At 44.4% G+C, this 23910-nt stretch overlaps 1 protein-coding gene across 1 annotated transcript in view; it reads right to left on the minus strand.

The window, feature by feature from the left end:
* FOXO1 (forkhead box O1) overlaps positions 1 to 22876 on the minus strand; it is a 66039-nt gene extending 43163 nt beyond the window's left edge. Inside the window, exon 1 of the mRNA XM_061994133.1 lies at positions 22209 to 22876. Within this exon, the coding sequence (XP_061850117.1) occupies positions 22209 to 22802 (594 nt within the window). The 5' untranslated portion in view covers positions 22803 to 22876. The remainder of the gene's footprint in view (positions 1 to 22208) is intronic.
* Positions 22877 to 23910: the final 1034 nt, after the last annotated feature.

Here is a 23910-nt window from a genome sequence, read left to right on the forward strand (position 1 = left end):
GAGTAAGCAGGTCTTCCTCTCAACATGGTGGGATCAGGTTGTCTGAACACGAAGGCCCAGAGTAGACAACATTCTCAAAGTAGACCTGACTTTCTGACATATCTTCCTACTCTCTGATTTACTATTTATGTGGAGCTACGAGTTTAAGTACTCTAGAGACATCCAGCCACAGGTTGTCCACTGTGATGCTTTTGAATGAGCAAGAGAGCACCTATTATGCTTAAATAGCTATGTGGGAAGAACCTTAGCTCATCCACTAATGAGCATATCAATATTCCTTTCCCAGTCATCTTTCAACATTTATCTGTCAAAAGGCTGTGGATTTCACAGATGTCCTCATTTATCAGTAAATGCAATAGTATCCTCAGGCTGTTACTGCAAAAGCAGAGTACAAGATGATGTCACAGATATCATAGTAGGAGGAGCATTTTAGGAGTTGGCCAGCCAAACACTCAGATTCAGGTTGTTTTTATTCCCAGGCCATATATTTTGAAGTTATTTATACAAGCACTAAATACGACAGGACAGATGCTTTCACAAATGCAAAGAATGAACACTAGGACTTACGATCCAGAAATGCACCAGAGCCTTCCTCAGGCTACACACAAGGATAAAGTCAGGATAAAGTCACTCATACCATGTCAAAATACAGTTACCTCTAAGGTGCAATGAAGGAGCCACTCCACTTGAACACTACAGGATTGTTTATAAGAAAGGAAATGAAGCTCAACTTCTCCAGCTGAAGCTGCAGAGGAATTTGAGGCAGGCAGAAAGTAATTATTCAGCTGGAGTTTGGCCAGGATGCTGGAGTTAGCACTGCTGTTCTTGCAGGCTGTGTCGGGGGACTATGCAATGACCACCAGCGCTGCCTACTGAGTCGTCAGCACTGCCTCCTGCAGAACCCGGGTTCTCCTTGGAAATCTCCTGTGTCTGGATAGAGCAAGCCCACTTTGGGAGCAACACAGGACAAAGAGGAAGGGTGAGAAGTATAACTATTAGCGTCACTTTCAAGAGTAGTAAAATTTACATGGATTAAAGGGATGAAATCTTTATATATAGTAAAAAGGATAATTATAATGAAGGCATCTGTCTAGCTGGCACCACCTACAGCAAGACCTGCAAGCAGTAATTGTACAATAACAACGTGGTGTTTAGTGTGAGGTTTGGGACATTCTGCCAGGAAACCTAAAGCATCCAGGTTGTAAAACACTGTAATAAGTAGGTAATCCCCAGCCTGGCGTCCAAGTTACTGCCCTAACCTGTTCTTTATGATTATAAAATGTCTCAGTGTCAGCAGGTTCACTGTGAGTCAGAGTTGAAATAATAAATGGCTTATTTTCCATCCTGATGGAGGAAATACATCACGGCTCATTGTGGCTCACTTACTGAGGCTTTTTTTTTTCTTAAACAGGAAAATGTAAAAATAACCAAGTCATTCTGCCTTATTGCACTTATTTTTGATTAACAAAGCCCTTATTACAATCAAATTAGAAAAGAAAAAAAAGCATGTTTTCAATACGGTCTGCAAAAACAATACCTTAGGAAAAAATACAGGAGAAAAAAAGACTGCACAAACAGCCAAATATGAAATTTGTGACAAATAGCCTCTTTGCCAAAGTCATTCCATCACTTTGCTCCTGTAAACAATGTGTTGCCTGAGTTGAGGTAACGGTCTAGGCTCTAATTTTGCCTGCACTTTTGCTCCCAAGAAGCTGTCTTTAATCAAGTTCCATGCTCACAACTGCTCAGTCATCCCTTTGCACACTTAGGACCTCTGACTATAAACTGCAGAGGAAAGGTGCTATTTGTTGCTTTGTGCATTGCTAGCAAGCAAACAGCACTCTACTTCTGGCAGATCTACCCGAACACTACACACAAACCACACAAACCGTCCCAGTGGAAAGCATTAAGAGACAGATGAAACACCAGCATCCTTAAAACGCTCATCCTCTACCTAACACAGGAATATATAACAGCGGGAGCATTGAAAGCAAGATGCAATCAGTCCTTATACTATTTGCAAGCTAAAAAAAAAAAAACCTGTAACAAGCAGAAGAAAATAAGCACCATTATTTTACTGATTTAGACAAAAAGCAGACTTATGAAGATGGCTATTTCAAGCTCAAACTTGGAGCACATGTACTTCTATACACACGCATGGTGTGTATTAAATATGGATATAGAGTATAGAAAATCTTGAAAAATCTGCATGCAAATTATTTATAAAGGTCTTATGTAGTCTCTCTTTTTTAAAAAAGAAAGAAAAAATACCTAAAACAATAGAAAAAACCCCCAATACATCAGTATTTCCACAAACTGTAAAAGGAAAAACTCTGGGGTAAATATCACAAAGACAGTCCTGCTTGTTTCCAGATAAATATCTGTCTCAACTGTAAGCTCTACAACTCTATGTATTTGAACTATACAGTAATTGACATTAGACACCCTAAGAATGTAAAGTCCTTTGAATTAAAATAACATGTACCGAGAATATAAAATTTCTCCAGTATTTCACTGTAGGGGAAAAGAAATAACAGTTTTCTGCATTATATGTAGAATAACAAGCTGGATACTAATGCTTTACACTAGGGTATGAAAAGCAAACATTAAATCCCGGACTGCTTCTTCTAATAACCTGGTAATCAATAATTACTAATTTATTTATGACCAAAAGTCTAATATTGTACCAAAAAATCCAGATTAAAGTGCAAAGTTGCTTTTAAAGTGGTGTCTCTTGACTGCATACAGTTTAAATGTACAAATGAACAATTCCCATTTCTTGCATATCCTTCCTGCAGTTTCTTATGCATGCTTCAGTAACTCAAATTTATTCTAACATTTAAAACTTCAAGATCCTTTGGCTAACAGTGGTCAGGACTCAGAGGTACAGTTACAGCGGGCCAGAGTTTTTCTTCCCCTTACACGTTCTACTGTGCCTGTGAGACACACTGCAGTACTGGTTGCCATTCCATTTCCAGTTGAAAATCCCAAATAATTCTAGTTCTGTTCTGGTGTTATCCATCAGCCCTAATTCTTGGCAGCTATTTAAAAGCACTAATGGTCTTGCAATGGAGTCATGGGACTTTGACTCACAGTTCCAGATTCAGCTCCAGGTTCCACCACCAGCCCCCACGCCACTCCAATCCTCTCCTTTGCCCCGTGCTTCTCCACAGCTATCCCACCACTTCTTGCAAGGACACTGAATTCTCTCTCTTCTTGAGCCTCTCTAGGCTTTAGACAATTTTGTGGAACTTTCTGATATATTCAAGGTTGTCTTCGCTTGCAATTTCTCCTCTCAGCTACCCTGAATGCCATCAGATGCCAAAGCAAGTGAAAATACTGGCATGTGAAAGGTTGATATACAGAAGTCATCCAGGCACAACAAGCTGTGCCACAGTTTCCTGCCTACCTACCCCCCACGCCATGTCCTATATAGCTTCTCTTGGGCATAACCTCAACCCCAAGATCTGCACTCCCTTTATAACTTAACTACTTTCACTCCTTTATCTATTTCAAGTCCCCAAATACTACAAGCCCACGGAACATGGGCCTTAAACTCCACAGTACCCATTACACCTTCCTAATCAACATCCCCTGGGAGGTCCACAGCTGACTTGGACTGCCCTACAAGTTGCTGCCTGCCAGGAGCAAAACCATAGATCCCAAGAAAGTCTACTTAATTCTCAAGATGAATCTTCTTTTTTTTTATTGTTTGTCATGTTAGCCATAATAATGACTATCACAGTGATGAGCACAGAAGCTGGATTCATTATTGCCCTGTGACTCATTTAAGGTTTTTTCTAAACTGAGTAAAGTTTCCATAATTTTAGGGCCACATTTCACATCAGAGCCACACTTCTGAAAATGTTACAAATCAAAACAATTTCCAGGACAACACTACAGAGAAGCACAAGGACCTGGCATTTGGAACAGCAAGACATTAGGAGTTTTAAATAGCCCACAGATACGTTTAGAATCTCTTAATCCCTTTCGTGCTTTGAATTTCAACCCTTAAAAATGCAGCAAGAATGGTTCATTTGAAGCTTCTGGATTTTTAAAAAACTTTCTTTTTGTTTTGGCTTGTGATGTGAACAGATTCATCCAATGACATTACACAACACTGCTCTGAAAGCAAAAGTCTGGTTTTTTCTGTCCTACACCACTAAGAGAAAAAAAAAAACAAAAAACCAAACAAAAAAAAAAACCCCAATCTCTTCTGTCTGACCCAAACACCATGGAAAAGAACACATCTGTCTAAAGACAAGACTTGCAGACAGACATCATGCCCTGTACTGGACAGCAAAGTCAGAAAAAGCACACAAGCTTTGAATTACACAGGCTCTTCCTTTAACTTTTTATTATGCTAATTTTTTAGACATTTTCTTAAATACCAATTCATAGCAAGTCATCTTCTTTATTAATTTCAGCTCGTTTACAACATTCACTTAATTCTGTGTCTTTTTATTTTATTCATTCCCATTGGCATTTACAATATTATTGAAGAGTTCATGCTTCTGTTTTTTTTAACTAATAGGAAATCCTGTAAGGTCTTAGTGTTGCATTTTTTCTCCACAACAAGCCCTTCCATTACATAGCAAATTACATACCTTTAAGATATTCGCTTTCTTTGTGACACACATCATCTTCCCTTTAGACAGTAACGTAAAATTTTCCTTACTAAGTCTCAGCAAGAGAAAGTGGGATTTTACAAGGCAAAAGATGAGAAAAACACAACAACTCAAGGCATTCATGATTTAACTCACATTTCAAAGTCTTCTCATTTCCTCTCTCACCTTTTTTATAAACACCGCAACCAAAACACATTTGTTTGCTTTGATTTTCAAAGCTCTACTACTCCCAAATATGAGGAAGTTTCTCTGCAACTCACTGAGGTTATTGACACATTATAGCCTTTGTTCCTGTATAGAAACCATCCAACCTTTGCAGACTTTCTAGGAAGCACAAAACAACTTGCAGTTTAGATATTTCTTATGTCTGTCCTGGGAGCAGGAAAGCTCAAGACTGACAGATGTCACACCCATCGCTGGATCAAAGAGGGTATTTCATCATTTGCAACTGGCATGCACAGCGTACTGCTATCTCCAGTCTTGCTTTCAAAATGGAAAAGGGAGAGAACCTGCCAGGAATGCATATGCAGAGAAGTTACACTATTTATCTGAGGAAAAAAAAAGAAAATAAAAAACCACCACTTACACTGTGTGTGAACTGTGTCGTGCTCAGTCTGTGAGAGACTAGAGTTAAGGCTTCCAAGTGCTGACAAGCAAGGAATCAGGTACTGATTAAACACCACGTAAGACTGTCACCTTTCCACCTCCTTGGAGGAGCAAACTCTTCTCGCTACTGAAAGAAACTCCCGTGACTTCTCTACAGGCTAAGACATTCTTGCTTTTTTAATCCTTAGAGAATCTTCTTCCCAATCCTTTATTGGGCACTGTGGTATGGACAAGAAGATGCCCAGAGCTTCCAAATCGGTTTGCCAAAATAAAACCTGTAGAGTGAGACGCCCAGAGGTTCCTAAATTCTACATATTGGCATAACAGGGCAAACTGGGCCAACTCTTCAAAGAGTCAAAATGCAAAGTCCTCACAATCTGGAGACAATATGGTCTAAGGTACCATCTTAGTCGCATTCTCTCAAAACTACAGACTTGAATGTGATTAAGGTTATTTTGTCAACAACTGAAACTGGTCCTTGGTCTTTTCCCTCAACTAACAGTGTCTCATAGTTTGAGCCTAAATGGCTACCTTATTTCTAGGGAGTCATTCACCATGGCTGATGAAGTTTCTCATGCCTGACACTTCTCCTTGCAAACAGTCAGTGTAGGAATCTATTCTACCTCACCAACTACCAATCCCAAACAGACCAGCCTCCTAAGCTAAAAACAGACTATATAACCCTCTTCATATCAAAGCTGTCCTCTTTCCCTTCTCCTGTTACTCAAGGGCTTTTCTTGCAACACCAAGAGGTACTTCAAATCACAGAAGTCAACATACAGTAAGGAACCACTAGGCTTAACTAAAGGCAACTACAAGGCTTTCTAACTGTAGTCAACCTCACACAGAGTTCAGCAGAGGACTGTGGTCTACACACCAACTATCTGGCCAGGGACAAAGAAGAAACCTCTGTTTCCTACTTTGAAGCGTCGATGCTGCAGAGGAACCCCAGATCCTCATAGGTCTCTCACACAATCGGTTCCCATCAGCAGTTACACACAAGATCTTTATGTTGCCAGTACAAGATGAAAAGTCAAAACTTAAATAATAAGCAAGATCTATCTTTTACTGGTGCTACCTATGTGAACATTAATGCCAGACTTACATAGCAGGGAAAAAAAGATATAAACACAGAGAGACAATATTCAGGTCAGCACAAATATATGTTTTACTACTCTATTTTTATTCCTCATGTAATAAAATTCAATGTAAGAGGCAGTTTAGCAAATCAGGAACACAAGCAATATACCCAGTCACAAATTTCTGACAATAAAAGCATATTCTGCTCTTTGACTTTTACTTGTTCTTAAATTTGGAAGGAAGTTTTATATTTCAGTATAATTCAGACTCTGTTAAAGACATTTCCAGGAAAGGCACATTTCCTACAGCAAAGCTCATTTAACAATCACTTAACAGCAACAAATTGAAAGCCTTGGTTGGCAATTTCAATTTCTCCTCGGCATGATTCATTTATCCCTGGGATAGGACCTAGCAAGGGAATGTCTCAGCAGAAGACAGACTAATCAAATTATTTCAAGTCATTCAGGTATCCACTTTATGCCATCCAGCCCTGATGGCAAAATCTCTTGTAAAGGCAGATCTCCCAACATTAATTAAAAAAAAAAAAGAAATTATTCACAGGCTAAGCACTGGCTTAATCAGAGCCAAGAGGCAAAGCTCCTATAGCCAGAAAGGCATAAATGTTACCACTGTCTCATTTTTTGTTCTTAATCCTTCACACTGCATTGGAAAGTAGCTTATAGAGTGCATGTATGGGGCTTGGGTTTTTTTCAGACATACACTTGACGGAGCACAAAATTATCCCCACATGCAAGGCAGCATTACTACATTGTGTCCCAGTGGCTGGCATGGAGAGGACAGAATTTTGCAAGATGCTGAAAGTTCCTGGCACAGTGGCCAAAGACTCAAATCAGCCACCCCAAAAGTGTTCAGAAGGTAGCACAGCAAACACTTGTCCCCAGGCTGGGGCACTACAGAGACAGAGTTGGCTTGCAAAAATGACACACCACGCTGGGTGACAGCTGCAAATTCAGCTGGTGTATTACCCTGTTGTTCAGCAGAACAGCTGGAGCAGTTTGGAAACTTTTACCTCAGCAGAAGTCTCCCCAGGCACTGCACTGCCCAGGGTCACAGGTGAGATAACGTAAAAGGCTTGGAGACCTTCCTATGAGTCATGTTTTATGTATGCATTGTTTGCTGCTATTTTTACACCTAACCCGGTAATTCATTTTGGTGTAAATATTTCTTACCTCTGTCTCAACCTGGATTATTAACTTGAAAATTAGGGCATTTGGTGCACTTTCAATTCAGTCTGGTTTCCAAAGGACATACTATGCATCAAATCAACTGCCGGCAACTGTCTGGCCATAGAAAAACACAGGAAATACCAGCTCTTGCCCCAGAAGTAGATGGGAAACATGGGGAAATGATCAGGCAATGACGCTGATAACCACAATGAGTATTCTCTTCCCTTTCTCCAAGCTCCAATAGCTTCCATTTTTCTCCCTTGAGAGAGCCACTCAGCCCTCCACATCCCCTGGTGTCCCTTCCCCACAGCTACCAATAACACTCTGGCTCCGATTGTCTTTGAAAATGAAAGTGTTTCTTCTCAGCTACACGTAGTTTTGAAGTTGACAGCTCTTATTTCACACACAAAGAACATTGTACACACCTGAAAGCTTGCCAGCCTTTCCCCCAGGGTGCCCTTGGCTCTAAGAAAAACCACTGCCTCCTTTAAGAACATCATGACAACACCGTCAACGCCACTATTCCCTACGTGCTCAAATCCAATGCAGAGGGCAGTCACATGCTCCTGTTTATACATCCCATAATACAAGGCCCCTATTTATCAAAAAATGCCTTGAGGTGCAGAGCTAAGACTAAGGTAATAAAAAACTGTAAGGATTATCTGCTGGTGTTTCACATGAGCAACAGCCATGGCCAGGGAAAAGTGAAGTGAGGATGCAGCAGAGAGAGTCCAAAGAGTAAAGAGCAAAAGGAACAGACTGCTACAGGTAGGTGAAGAGTTAGGGAATGAAGAGAGAAGAGAATGCAACAGAAGTGAAGACATAGCTTTTTTTTTCCATTTTTTTCTTTTAAAAAAATAATCTTTAATTCAAGGCATTGAAGAACGACTTTAAAAACACAGAGACAAATGCAATGTTTTGCTCGGTAAATAACTAACCATTGGAACCTATGGCTGCAGGATAACTACTGGAAAATAACTTGCAGTGATTAAAAAGGGATTAAATGGGTTTTATAAACAACAGTATCTGTTGTTAAACATGCTAAAATAAAATTACAAGAGTTAATAACCCATTTGCTTCAGGGCATAAACTAATCCTCATCTAAGGGTAGCAGAGATCTGCCTGCGTGTTAGCTTAATATCTGGTGCAACAACTCCTCTCCATAGGCAACCAATCTTTGCTTTTAATTCCTGGCATTTAAAAATTGTCTGTCTTGCCTGAAAAAGAGAGCACGCTATTGTTCAGGCCTTCAACTGACCTCACATAATTAATTCTGGAGTTCACCAGATATATCATTCCCTTGAGGGGCAGGGGGTGAAAGGCAAGAAATGGGAGGAAAACAGTTTAATTGCTCCACACTTTAATATTCTGCTCTCAATTTCTTCAAATATGGTTTGTCAGGGCATAAAAGCCGAGCACATCAGATAAAATTCTTGTAAAAAGCTTAAAGGCCTGAACAAAGCACAAAATCTATTAGTACTTTTCAGAGCAACAGTTCACCAGCCAAATAAGTTTATGAGCAAATTAGATCTTTAGGCAGCAAGGGAGGATTTTAAATATATTAGAACAGAAGAATTTACTCTGCCTGGTAATAATGAAAGCATTATCTATTATCATAGCCTGTTCTCAAAGTCAGGATAGGGTTGAAGTACAAACTCCTTGAGATTATGATTCCAGCCCTCTCCAGACCCAAATCCAAACCCGTGAACCTTACTAACAGATTGGCTAGTCTCCCAAATAATTGCACACATTCAGTGCTCCACTGTGGTTATGAATTTTTGGTTTCAAATGCCAGCTTGCTTGATCTTTCCCCCAGGTAAGATGGCCAGGTGCTGGGGACACTCCTCCCCTCCCGTCCCCTGGCTCAGGAGAGCTCCTGGAAGAACAGGACTTGAGCATCAGACTGCAGAACTCATTCAACAAGTGACCTTGCCCTCTAAACTGCCAGGTTACTTAGTCTAGTTTCATTTGTCTACAACTTTCTTAATTTATTGCTATTTTATTTTGGAGGGGGGAAAATTACAGCTTTCTCAGTCCGGTGTTGGTCACTTTTAAAAGTACTTTGCAGTGCTCCATTTTGACTCACTAACAGGTCAGATCAAGCACGCCCTGCAACTTGTGAGTCTCTACAAAGTTTGGCACTGACCACCCAACAGAGCAATATCAGTGCTGGAGTCACATGTTAAACTGATAATCAAAGCAAGGACTATAAAATGCCTGCTAGGAAAAAAAAAAAAAAAGCTCAAATTAAGTTTTACAGTGAATGCAAACATACTGTTTCAGACCACTGTATGTATACATTCCCTGTCCTCCCCTGCTGCTGAAACAGCAAAGCATCCATGGCAGATGCCATGATTCATCTGAAAATTACTCTAGCAGCATTCTCTCTATTAGCCTCCAAGGAGTAAACTAGGATAAAAATATTCGGGATATTAACTTAAACCAAGCAGTTGTCATACAGAGTCATCAGGTCAACTTACTTGCTCACTTTGCAGAATTTTTCTTTCAATTGTCAATAAGCAGTATATATGGAGTTAGTATCATTTACTTGTTCTGCCTACTAGGAACTAGTCCAGGAGCAAGAAAAGAAGCAGCTGATGAATAAAATGGCTTATTTTCCCACACAGAAGTTAAAAAAGTACCAGCCAAAGTCAAGAGCCACAGCAAGCACATCATGTTAACAACAGCATCAGCCATTTCTGTCAAGATGAGATAGGTTCATCTCCTGGAGATCTCTCACTGTACCTGAGAGAACAACTTCCCACAGGCCAAGTTGCTGAACATAAACCTGCTCAGACGAAAAGATGGAAGGTATCTCAGAAAGTCTAGCTCGCGTCCCAAGGCATCCGCAATTACATCCAAGACGTTTGTAAGAAATTGCCTGGTAATAACACCCACTGCAGAAGCCAGCCCCAGTTGCAGCCCCTAGTCCACTCACAGGTTCACAGAGGACACAGGTAGCCACCAAACATCTCTGAACGGGTGAGTGAACGCAGCAAGGCACATCATGCCTCTGCTCAGTGCAATCTCATGCCGGGCTCCCACAGCATGACGTGCAGGGCAACTCGCCAGAGAAGTGACAAAAGATATGCCTGCGTCACATTCAGGGTCAAGGTAGCCTGGCCCAAAAATGCAGTTGGAGCACCATGAAATCAGTCCCCTCTCTTCACACAAAAGGCAAGAGCCAGCGCTGCCATACAAGAAATAAAAAAAACATAGGAAGTAAGGAACTGAGTTCCCTGCTGCAAGAAATGCTGAACACTCACTCACGGACCTGTTGGACTAGCACACGATGCCTCCAACTGAAACTTCATCACTCACTTGGAAAAAAAAAACAGCAAAAACCAAACAACCCCAGACACACACTTCAGATTATGCTGACAGTACAAAAACTCACTGCAGTGCAGAACACTTCCACAGAACTAACTACTGTAACATTGAAGTGCCACAAGAACAAATTTCTTCTTTTTGCTCCATCAACAATAATCCTCAGTCAACAGAAAGTGAATGTTTGGTGTGCTTTAATACCCAGGTTAACAAAGCAGGGGGTGAAGGGCACAATTGCCCTTGTCCTTGGGGAGAAGGTGGTGAAATTATGCTTAACATCATCTCTTCAGAAAAGGCGTTTTCTACACATGTACACGCTACCACGTCAGTCTCATTGCATAACCAGATTGTGCAATCATTGCAAACTCATTTACATCTTCATTTTTGCTCCAGTGCTCCGGAAGGGTAAAGGAGGGATCATTGTCAAAGGATGGGGGGACTTTGCAGAACTGGTCTACTCAAGCCACAGAATGATGGTCTGAAGAGGCATTGGAAGCGGTGGGAGGGCACTGGGACTTCCTCACTAATGCCACTATCACTCACTCAGCACAAACATTTGGAGTCTTAGTTAGAAACCTCAAAGCAACAGATGACTTCACAGCATCAGGGAATGACTAGCGTTGGCTTGGACTGCCAGCAGAGATTATGGTTTCTAGTTTTAATACTTATTACTATGTCATTGCCACAGATTGTAAAGAAGAAATAGGCAAGAGTGCAGTATCAGGTTTTCATAGACTGAACAAACTGGATTATTCAAGAGCGACTCAAGTTTCCTAACAAGCATGGAAAGGTCTACATTAAGATAGCACCTCTTTATTTTCCCAGAATCAATTGCAATGGGCTAGGCTTTAAAATATTGCTTTGAACTCCTGTCCTCGTTTTTACGTGAATAAGGCATTTATTGAATTTACTACAATTGGACATAAAGCCACAACAGACCAACAGCACCAGGGACCAGGCCCTAGGCCAGTTTTAATCCAACGACAGGACAAGGGGCAATGGGTACAAATCGGAACATAAGAGGTTCTGAAGAAACATAGGGAAATACTTCTTCACTGTGAGGGTGAGGGAGCACTGGAACAGGCTGCCCAGATAGGTTGTCAAGTCTCCTTCTCTGAGGACATTCAAAACCCACCTGGACAAGTTCCTGTATGACCTACTCTAGGTGGTCCTGCTCTGGCAGAGGGGTTGGACTAGATGATCTCTAAAGGTCCCTTCCAACCCCTAAGATTCTATGTTTCTGTGATTAATAATTCACCAGCTAGAATATACACTCATGTGATCTTGGGAGAGACATTGTGCACTGGCAGCAAAGGCAAACCCTCAGCCATAAAGATGTGAAACATTGTTTTACTCAAAGGCTATGTATATATTCACCGAGGAAGAAGGAGAAATAAGGCAAAAAAAAAATCTAATGTCCCCCAAGAGAAAGCTCCTGGTTCAACCCTCTCCGTCACTCTCTGAAGTTTCCGAGCACCGTGACACACACGTTTAAAATGCAGAAGTGTCTTCCAGCTCTGCCTGATGCCATCCCAAGCATGGCAGGGCCAAGATCCCATGACAGCTATGAAAAAGTGAATCTGCACCAAGTGAGGCATGCAGCCACACTCATGTGTTTTCATGCTTTAAAAAAAATTACACCTTTTTTCTGGTATTGCTTCCTTGACGATAGATTTCCAGATATTAATCAAGTTCTAAAAATATCTGGGTAGATAAAAATATGTGGTGCATTTTTATTTATGTTTCAATTATATAACACAACTTGATCAGATCACACGTTAGGCTGTATCCTCACCCTGAATTTCAAATAGCTTGTAGTTTGAGCTGCAGATCTGTCAGCTGAGCAGAGTTCAGCTCAAAGAGGCAGGGATGAACTAGGACAAGCATAGCAGTGGCAACAGGCAAAGAGCAACTGCAAATACCTGAACCGGATCTGGCTCTGGCAACTTAATCTTCCCTAACATCATCACAAAGCTCATTAAAAAAACATAAATAACACAATCAGTAATACACCTAAAAGAATCTAATCAATAAACATTTATCTTGGAACAATACTTTCACTTTAGTACAAGCATTGCTTTCCTCACCTTGAACTTCTAGAAAGGCTGGAACACCTGAATGAGAAAGAAACACAGCAGCACGATATCCTCTAGAGAGACCAAGGGATGTACCTAAGTAGCAAGGAACCTGTATGATGATTCACTAAGAACTTCTCCCTGTAACCAGTAACAGTGACCATGATTCCTTTCCCTGAGCTCCTGCTCATTCCTGCTGTTAAGGGAAGTTGGGAGCAGCCTTCAGATTTGGCCCCACAGGACTTTGCTGCAGAGGAAAGGGGCAAAGATGCAAGAAAATAAGAGGGAGAGTAACAAAACAGTTACAAATTCTACATGCTCGTTTCATATTTTCTAGAGGGAAGACAATAGCAAGAATAATCTCTCTCCCCCCAGTGTGCCACCAGGATGCCTTCAGAGCCAGTTTTTCTGGAAGAAAGGGTTGTGGGGGTTGCAAACAATTACATTTCATTTTGAAGGTTCATATTTGAAGAGAATATTCTTGGAAGGAGAAATCAACGCGTTAACAGTGAGCAGGAGTGCAGAGAACATAATCTTTTCACATCCTGACAGGGGAGAACTGCGGAGGCCTGCTATGAAGCATCTCTGAATAACAGCATCTTCATTTTTTGAATATCTAATTAGGAGTTTCTATATATTGCAAAGCATTGCTATAAGATATAATTTAGTTGGCAAACACTACAGATTTCTCAGTCTGTAAGTATGCTTTCGGCAATCAAAATTTAAATCTGGATATATATCCAAAATATGTATGGCACAGGTACTCTTTATTATTATTATTATTCTAACAATTACATTCAAATTAGCAGATTAACTCGAATCAGTTTTAAGCAAATGCAAGCTTCAAGCAAATCAGCCTCCACCACCACAACAGTATATTTTTGGGTTGTTAGTATCCTTACTCCCATTAGCAGCTTCAAATACATTTAACATATATTACAAGGCAGCAGACGAAGTGAAACAAGTTTTGTCTAAATTTAAGAAGCCTACAGATGCCAGAACTTAGCTCCGACTCGGACTTGAAACTCACACACGCCAAAAAAACATTTGCAATTGCGCTAATTCCCACTGTGGGAACTGAAAGGCGGCTCCATGTAACACAATGGGCAACAAATCCATTCCTTTAATTTCAGTCGCCAAATTTTAATTAATTTCCATCCAGGCAAACATTAAGCCTTTCTGCTGATCTTGCAGGATGTAAGCTCATTTGCACAATAAATGCGGTCTAACAAGTCACCACATTTATAGCAAGTTGCTTCAGTCTTATCTAACTGCGTAGTTTGAAAAGTCAGTGACGGGTAAGTGAAACTCCATCCACGTCAGTTTCTGGAGTTAAGCATAAGAAAAATGAAGAAACTGCTACGTTCTCATTACCAGTGAGACTGCCAACAGTATTTGGACAATCAGAGTCCATGTTCTGGACTGTGTGTGTAGTCTTTATTCAGAAAGGGGAAAAAAAATAGCAGGCACTTTGCACTTTTATTTTCTCCTACCAAAATGAATGCCCATATTCCAACACTCTAGAGCTCGCCCCTCCCAAAAAAACCCAAGTCAAAGACCCTCTGCTGTCCACTCATGGTAGCTGCCAAAAAGGGGGGAGAAAATAAAAAGGAAAACAAACAAAACTCAAATTAAATTGTATACATTTAAATAGGTCAGCATCTAAACAAAACAGCCACAAGTTCAGCGGGCACATATCCCTGCAGTATTAAAGCAGAGACCATCGGCAAGAACAGGGCTTCCCCAGAAGGGGGACCCACCAGCAGAAAGGGCAGCAAGGGAATCGGCACATCGCAGCTGCTGCCCATCTGCACACAGCTAGCTCCACTCTGGACATTTAAGCCCAGCTCCGAGTAAACAGCAGTGGTGTAGGGCCCTCCCAGGTATAGCACTTGTGCTCACCCACTGCCCTCCTCCTCTGCAACATCAGCAGCGGATAGAGAGTGAGGTGCCCTGGCTGCTCAGCTACTGAGCTATGGAGCTGTGGATCAGCCTCACCAGCAAGCAACTACCCTCTGCATCCCCTGTCTTTATGAAGATTCAGCTTTCCCCAAAACTGCAGTTTCCATGGAGAGCACAAAGGCTGCTCACATGCAGAACTCCTCCATGTATGCACACTGATCATTTCATTAAAAAAAAAAAAGTTTTCCATTTCCTGAATTCTGCACATGATGAGAATTTCATTCTGGCACTAACTAAATTAAAAGCTGGGGTGTAGGTGTCTCTAACATTTTTAGAGGAAGATGTCACGATTCAAGAAGCAGAGAGTAGCCCGCTCCACTCCTTCACACTGTTACAGAGGAGAAGCATGGAGGCCTGGCACCAAGCGGCCTCTAAACGATGGATATTAAAAAAAAATCCAATAATTAAGATGTTCATTGAATAAAAGATTTTAACATACAACAAAGCACAGCTAGGAGACATAATTTAGCTGGTAAATACTATGAGTTAAGGGCATCTCTGCTTGCAAGCACTTTTTTGGCAGCCGATCCAAATTTAAATCTGAATACATACCACTTTTGAGACCATGTCCCACACATAGACAGTACATTCTCTCAAGTACACACATGCCAGACCCCAGAACTTACACACCCCTTAGACCTAGGCCACAAAAACAGCCTTGACAATATGAAAAACGAGTCCCACACACTCACACCGACGTGAGCCTGGGCTGCAGTTAACACACCAGCAAAGCGCTCAGGGAAACACGGGCTGCTTAGAAATGCAATCACAGCCATCCCTGGCACGCTGGCTCCAAGTGGCAATGGGACTGAATACTCTTCCAGCTGCGTGGATTCCTAGCATTCCCAAAAATTACGTTTCCAAGGCTAAAACAAGAGAAGACTTGTACCTTTAAGTTTAATTAACTCTAGAATAAGATGTATTTTCAAACAGAACTATAACATCATTGATACTGTGCAGTGATGCAAGATGCCTTTAACAACAGTGAACTATCTGAGCAAACCCAGCGCTGCCCTCCACTCCTCCAGCGAATCTCTAATCTCTGTATGATGCAGCAGCTGTCAGAGTCCCAGGAGGTTTTCACCGACTACAGTTTTAAAATCTAACCGCTTCTGGTCCCATGTACCACAAAAGCAAAGCACTGCTAAACCTTTACCATTTACTGCAGAAGTGTCTCAAAACTGGCTACGTTTGTCTCCTTAGCTATTATTTTGCATGCTTTGGTAAAGATCAGTATCTGCTCTCAAAATGTAGCACAAGAAGGAGGCCTAATGAAGTTCTTTGCAGATAATCATCAAGCCAGTAAAAGCAGATGACTTGGTTCTTTTCATTCCTCCACCTCCTCCATTAGGAACAGAGACCTACCAAGAAACTTCATGATACAGCTCATACACTGCTAACTTAAGACATCTGCATACCACAAACTACAGTACAGCAATGCAGCACCTTTTTTTGATGAATACAAGTGAATAAGTATATTTAGAAACAATACTTAAATATGAGTAGCACTTGTCCTCAGAGATCAATTTAATTCGTGCTGAAGCTCTCTATGGAGTAGCAGAGCTGCTGTTCTTCAACATGTGATTCTTCCCAGCGCACTTCATTTCTGAAGCACAGCCTTTCGTCATGAAGAATAGCGTTTCCCCAATACTTAAAACTCATTTTGGCAATCAGGCTTAAAAATAAAATGCTACAAAATCCATTCAATTATAATACAAAATATGCACCAGTTGTGTAAGTAAAGGATATTTATTTTGGTAGTACTATGCCTTGGAAACTGAAAAAGGGTCTCCACAGACATCTCAGGAGTACGTAGTTTCTGGAATCTTATAAAAAATGTATAAACAAAAAACATTGCCTATTTTATTGTTGATAATTATATTATTTTTAAAAGTAAATAAATAAAAAACCCAACCAAAACCATCACATACCTTATCTAAACATTTTTATCCTCTTGTACCACTCTGCTTCTCCTTTCCATCCCAGGCCAGAAAAGCTCCAGTTCCCTAAACTGCCACCTTCACTGACAACTTGTGAAATAGCATAAGTGATACTAAAATAATGACACTAAGCAAGGAGATGAGCATGTCAGAAGGAATATCGTGGCAAAGAGAGCAGTTACTTCATTTTTGTATTTAAGTTCTTTAAACTTGGGCACTCAAGGAAAATTTAGTTCATCGTGTGAGTATGCAAAGCCACTCAGATGTTTTGTTCGGGCACTTAATCTCACCTATAATTGTACAAGTAACTGAACAGACATCACAAGAAACAAAAAAAGGGTGAAGAAAATTAAGAGTATTTCCAACACAGAATTCAAGGCCCTGATGGGAAGCTCAAAACCACCAATGCTGGGACACATTACATCGGACAGCACAATCCACTGGCAGCAGGCCCACCTTAAGCATTCTGGCTACCGAGAGGCAGTTTCGTCCCTCCTGGCCACAACCTGCCTGCAGCATGGGGCCAGGGAAGCTGACATACCACCCCAAAACCAGAGTAGCAACATATAGGTTTGAGATCAGAATGGGTTTTCTTTTTTTTCTTCGGGAAAGGGCTGAGGTCAAAATGGCAAACATAAAAAGAAACAAAATGAAGTTTCAAAGGAACAAACAGTTAAGGGTGTGCATCACGACACAGCTTCGTCACAAGTTGTTCAGGCGCAGGCGAGGAGAGCACCTCTCACCTGCAAAGATCAAGCTGAACTTTCATACCTGAAACTAAGTGAAATGCATCTGGTGACTCACAGACTGACAATGAAGGCCTCTACAAAGGACTTTTTAGTGGCAGTGAGCAGGTATGCAGGATACTAAATAGTAAAACTCACAACAGGGTGGGCAGAGGCTGGAACTGGTCTGATCATTTCCTCAAGGGTGTTTCCACTGAGACAAGACATTGTGGCAGAGTAGATGCAGCTACAGCTTCCAGTTGTTGAGGTTATTACTTGTGCCACATGCAAAAAGGTAATATTGCAATATCATTTAACTTGGCAGAATCTATAAATAGGAAATCAAACATATATACTTCACATGTGTATATGTATAATAAAATGCTTGATCCATATATTGCCTTGGGAAGCACCTAAAGGGACAGACATAAATGCCTCCAGGTGTGTAACCAGAATCGAGAGAACACATAGCAATTCTCCAAGGCAATCTTCAATTGTTACATATCCATGAAGGAAAAGAAATGTGTGTTAAAAACCTCACAAATGCACTCATTTCACTTTAAATAAACTATATAAATTTCCACAATTGTTCGCTGATCTACACTCAAAAGCTCTGGACAACTTCTTGAAGATTATTCTTGGTGTCTCCAAGTCTTTCAAACACTTCATACTACATGTGGCTTTCAAATCCAATACACCACAACCAGAACTTATTTTGCATGGAAACTGATTCACTACAGAACAGAGCCACCGTCACAGAGTTCTTCTCTGGTAAGGCCACCCAAAGCACTCATCTCACGTCTGTTTTATGCTTAGGCTTTTGGGCTTACATCCATTCATCCTTCTGCAGATAAATATCATCCATTCTCATTCCTTTGCAAAGGCAACAAACAAATTTAGGTGATCAAGTTTCCTTGGGACTAGAAATCAAGGAAGTGTAAATACCCATGCAACCTTAACACCTGCTACAGTGAAAAATAAACACCACGTCCAGCTCGAGATGAGTACCACCAAACTGTTTTCTGTCTAAAAAAAATGATAGGTTTTGATTTGAAGCCATTTTCAAAAGCAGGCAAAAAGGAAGCTTAACTCTGATAGCTCCTTTATGATAAATCTCAACGATCTTGCCATAAAGCAAAGACATCATGAAATATAACACATCATAGAGACGTTTTATATAGAATGATTAGTCAAAAAACTATCAGATTTGAGTAAAGGAAGAGTTATCTACAGCAGTGGTAAAGTTCTTGGGGGACTACAGACTGTCTTAAGCTCTGTGTCTTCCACTAGCACAGGTCAAGGAAAATGTTACTTTCACTTGACTGCTCCTAGGAGAAAAATTTCCTTCCTCCATGCAACTTTCACAACAATTTCTTTGTTATCTGTGAAACAGATCTTGTTCTTGTTTCAGCTTTCTCTGAGCAAGGCGGGTTGCTACCAGCATTCGTTCACATTCAACCATACAGCAGCAGGTCTGGCAGAGCCCATCCCAAGTGCTTTATTCAAGGTCGCTGCTGCAGGGGGGGATCTTGTGGACTTTGTTCCCCCAGACTTCTAGGGGGCGCTTTGTTTATAAAGCTCAGTTTGTGCTAAGAAAGTCTGAAATTAACTACTTTGTATATGCAACTGAGAATAATTTAACCTACTTTAATACACTGTTGTTAATAATCTTATGTTACTACCTTTAGCTTCTACTCTTTCTTCAAAGGCCAGTTTTATTTGAATGTTTTTATTCAGAAGAACTTGGACGTTATTTTGAGCTCCTAGCAGATAATGTTGACACGGTTGAACTTTTCAATTCAGCAAAAAATAAGAAAGCAGCTCAGCATAAGTGAAGCATACATTCACAAGCATTAGAGCAGCTAGCCCTTGTCTTCTGGGTGAGCAACTCAGCCACGCCACTACACAGAAAGTGCACATTCTTTTTAATTTCTTGTGCACTTCATGGGGTGGGGGGTGTAAAATTTGAAACATGACTTTCAAATATGCAAACTCCAACGAGGCTAAGCGTTGGGGGGGAAGAGGAGAAAAATAACACCAAATCAACCAAAAAAAGCACCCTGTCTTTCTCACACTGCGGAACACCCTCGCACAACGTAGTCCAAGCCCCAAGCCAGTGCCAAGCTCTAGCAGGAACCCGTGCTCCCTCTGTCAGCAGAAAAGTCCGCCGTGAATCTGTGCTCGTGGCTGGAGCGATGCTCCTCCTCTGCCGGGACCCTCGGCTGACTCGAGCTTCACTCCCAGCCCTGCACCCGCACCTACGGCAGGTCCCCGGAGCCCAAGAGCACGGGCAAACCAGCAGCTCCCGAGCTGGAAAGTGGAAACAAACCCTCCTCGAGCTGAGCCGCGGGTAAGCGGTGATAAACAAGGCAAACGGGCTTCACGCCTCAAACAGATCAGTTTTAACATTGACACCCAGTGGCTGCCAGTAACTAAACCCGAAAAGGTGTTTAAGACACATTACATTTCTTTGGCTAAAGTGGTAAAACCTGCAAGCGTGCAATTTTACGAGCAGCCTGGCAGCGAGGCAGCCAAAGGAAGGGATTAGGACAATATGTATCCAACGCAGAACACAGTAACTATGCAATTACGATAGAAGAGTATATGTATATTCACCAGCTAGTAGTGGCAGGGTAGCTACTGCATCCTACCAGAGCCAATAAACGTACTGGTAATGGTTCTGACTGTCATAGCAGAGGTACATGGGCATAGGAAGAGCTCAGTTTGTCAGAGAGAGGAGCGTAAAACTTCTTATTTGCTGAAGCACCACAGGAAGAGCAGCAATAAAAAAGGAAGCACCTAATAAGTTACACAGCATAGTTTCTTATTCTCTCGCTTGAATTTGAGAATCTTTTGCTTTGGTTTGCTTTTGGTTTGGTTTTCAGTTTTCTTCTGCTCATGCTGAAATTGATGTATCTTGATTTTCTCTATGAGACTGAAATACCAGTGAAAAAAAAAAAGCAGCATTTTCAAGTGACAAGTTACCGTATTTAAACGTTGTCAACTATCAATCATTTCACTCCAGTTAAGGGTTTTCATGAAAGATGTCTTCAGACAATCATCCTTTAAATTTTGCTAGTCAAACATATCCATAGAAACAAATCAATTTGAAAGCCTTAGAAAGCCTTCAGCTAAAAATGAGCTTAAGAACAATCCCCACTTCCTTAGCAGGACGTTGCTTACTTTAAAACAAATTTAAAAATTAAAAATCTGATGTAATAAACATTTCCAGCTATGCAATTAAAACACAGAAACACACAATTTGAGCTGACACTTCTTTTGGTGTTTTGCAAATACTACAGGTACTGGAAAATGAAGTAATGGGTTTGGCTGGCCTCAACTGGACCAAAGTTCCAAACACATCAGAACACACTGATGCTGTGCTGGGTACACGCACCTCGCACACTGACTGCCATCATATAATCCCTCACAGGGCAGAGGAGGGTCTGCCTTTACACCAACAGCTGAAGCTCATTCTGACAATGCTCTCACACAACGGTGCCACGAAACAAGGCGCTAAGCCCCCCCGCTGTGAGCAGGGACACAGGTGGGAGACACTTTCTTGACTGAGGCCTTGGGAGTAAGAGGATTTGTTGGTCTTGGCAGCAGCACTAAGCGTTCACCACTCGTGGGGATGGAGGGTGGCACGGGACTCTGTAGGTGGCCAAGGGCTAGCATGGCTACACAGCACAACACAAAGTGATGCCAAGCTCAGGGCCACCTGTCTGGGAGGGCAGCTGGTGCCCACGGGGACCTCTGAGTGGGGCCCTCCAGGAGATGGGGGCAAGGCAGTGCTCCAGCAGCTGGCCTGACGGCCCAGCTCCGAGCAGCAGAGCTGAACACGAATTCCCTCCAACATTCTCCCTCCAACAGGTCTCAGCTACCAGCCTGCTACGGCCACAGCGACCGCGCTGCATCAGGAAACTGTCCCACAGCTTCACAGGAGAAAGACGCTCCCGCAACCCAAGTTTAACAAAGCCATCAAGACAAATGCAGCGGCTTACTTATTAAACACACGGTACTTTTGCAACCCTTGTCCCGCTCTTTCCCCATCCCTGTTTGCTTCTGCCCTCTCTCCGCCGCCCGACGGCAAACCCTGCCGCGCCGAAACGGCTGCCGGCACGGACCCCGACGCCCCCCGTCCCTCCCCGGGGCCAGGCTGGCCCAAGGGACGCGGCCACCCTCACGACACGGGTGTTCAACCCCGGTCCCGGAGGAGCAGGAGGCGGCGGGACTCCCGCCGGGTTTGCCCGGGGACAGCTCCATGACACGGCGTGAACTTTTGCTTTTGGCAGGACAGAGCACGGGGGGAGGGACGGGGGGGAGGCGGAGAGTGGCGAACAGAGGGGGTGGCCCCGGCCCCTCCTGCGCGCCACGGAGGGAAGGGCAAAAATGCTGTTTTCCCCCTTACGATTTTTCCCTTAAGAAGGATAAAAAAAGTAAAATTGTAAAGAGGAGGGGGAAAAAAAGCCAGAGCGCCGCAAAATGTGCGACGGGCAACTCAGGGCTGGGCAGCGGGCAGCCCCGGGGAAGGGCAGCGGGCGCAGCCGCTCGCAGCTCCCGGGGCTCCCCGCCCGAGCGGTAGCGTGTGCAGCGCCGAGCACGGCACCCGCAGCTCCGCAGCGGAGCCTGCCGTGACGCCCCTCCGACGGGGCTCTTCCCCACCACTGCCCCTCACCTTCCAGCCGGCCGAGCTGTTGCTGTCGCCCTTATCCTTGAAGTATGGGACGCTCTTGACCATCCACTCGTAGATCTGGGAGAGGGTGAGCCGCTTCTCGGGGGAGCTCTCGATGGCCTTGGTGATGAGGTCCGCGTAGGACAGGTTGCCCCAGGCATTGCGGCGCGATGAGCTGCTCTTGCGGGGCTGCCCGGCCACGGGGCCCGGCGATAGACCGGCCACGGGCTGCGGCACCGGCGGCACCGGCGGCGGTCCCGGCGGGTGGAGGCGGCAGCCAGCCTCGGGCGCCTGGAAGTCCCCGCAGAGGCAGGCGGCTGCCTCCGGGGGGGCGGCGGCGGGGGGCAGCGGCGCGAAGTCCTCGCTCTCCTCTAGCAGGCTGAGGTTGCTGATGAAGTCGGCGGTGAGCCCTCCCGAGGCAGCGGCCGCGGCCCCGGCCGCCCCCTCGGGCTGCCCGCCGCACGACGGCGCCGGGCTGGAAGTGGCCGAGCTGGGGGTGTTGAACTCCGGCCGCGGCAGGGGCCAGGTGCAAGAGCGGGGCCGCGGCAGCGGCTCGAAGTCGGGGTCGATGTCCACTAGCTGCGGTGCCTCGGCCATGGCGGGGCCGGGGCGGGAGCGCGGCGGCGGCGGCGGGGCGGCTGTGCTCAGCGCCGCCGCCCCATGCAGGCTCCGGCCGCGGATCGGCGCGGCCCCGACGGCGCGGCCGCCCACTCCCCTCGTAGCTCCGTCCCCGCCGCCCGCGCCCCTGCCCGCTTCCCGGCTCTCGCTTCCCGGCTCCCTGTCCTCCGCGGCGGCAGCAACAGCAGCGACCCGGCCGCCCGGCGCGCACCGACTGGAGCGACCGCCCCGCGCGGGCCCGCCTCCAGCCTTCCTCCTCCTCCTCCTCCCGGCGGGGAGGGCCGGCCTGCGCCGCGCCAATGGCAGCGCCGCGCCGCCCGCCCGCCTCCCGCCGCGGGGCCGCTTTGGCAGGAGGGTGCCGGTGCCCCCGTGCTGCTTCTGGGTGGTTTGTGTTTTTCCGGCAGCGGAGGGGGACGAGGAGCGGCGGTGCCCCCCGGAGCCGCTGCCGACGGGGCTGCGCGGGCCGTGCCGAAGCTCCCTTGCCCCGCCGCAGAGCGAGCGCTCCTCGGCCGCGGGATGAGAGGGAAGTGACTGCGGTGGCCCGACGGGGAGGGCGGGGATTAGCCGCGGAAAGTGCCTCCCGAGCGTTTCTGCCTCGGTCGCTGCGGGAGAGGTCCCGCAGCCCGCACCAGCGGCCGCGGTGCCAGCCGCCCCCGGGGACATCCCCCGGCTGCAGCGCGGCTGATGGGGGGGATGCGCGGGGGCGGAGGCCGGCGGCTCCCCGCTCCCACCGGCAGCCCGGCGCCACTGCCGCCTGTCTGCTCGCCCCCGGGGGCTGCGACAGCTGCCCTGCCTCCCGGGTCGGCTCCTCGCCAGCGAGTGTCCGCGCCTCACGAAGTGATAAACCTCCCCTTCAACTGAGCGTGTTTTCTTACCGTGAGCTGGTGTCTTACTTCGTGGGCAGTCACAGCCACTCGGTATAATTTAATTTTAAGTCAACTTAACATACATACTTGATGGGGTTTTTTCCCCAGCAAACCTCAAGGCCACGCAGTTTAGTATGGCTTGTATTCTCCCTTTCCAAAGAGGCAGCAGTTACAGAACCTGCCACCTCTGCCTCCGGAGCCCGTAAACATACGAAGAAATA

The sequence above is a fragment of the Colius striatus genome, chromosome 1 (genome assembly GCF_028858725.1).
Source record: "Colius striatus isolate bColStr4 chromosome 1, bColStr4.1.hap1, whole genome shotgun sequence".
Taxonomy (NCBI): domain Eukaryota; kingdom Metazoa; phylum Chordata; class Aves; order Coliiformes; family Coliidae; genus Colius; species Colius striatus.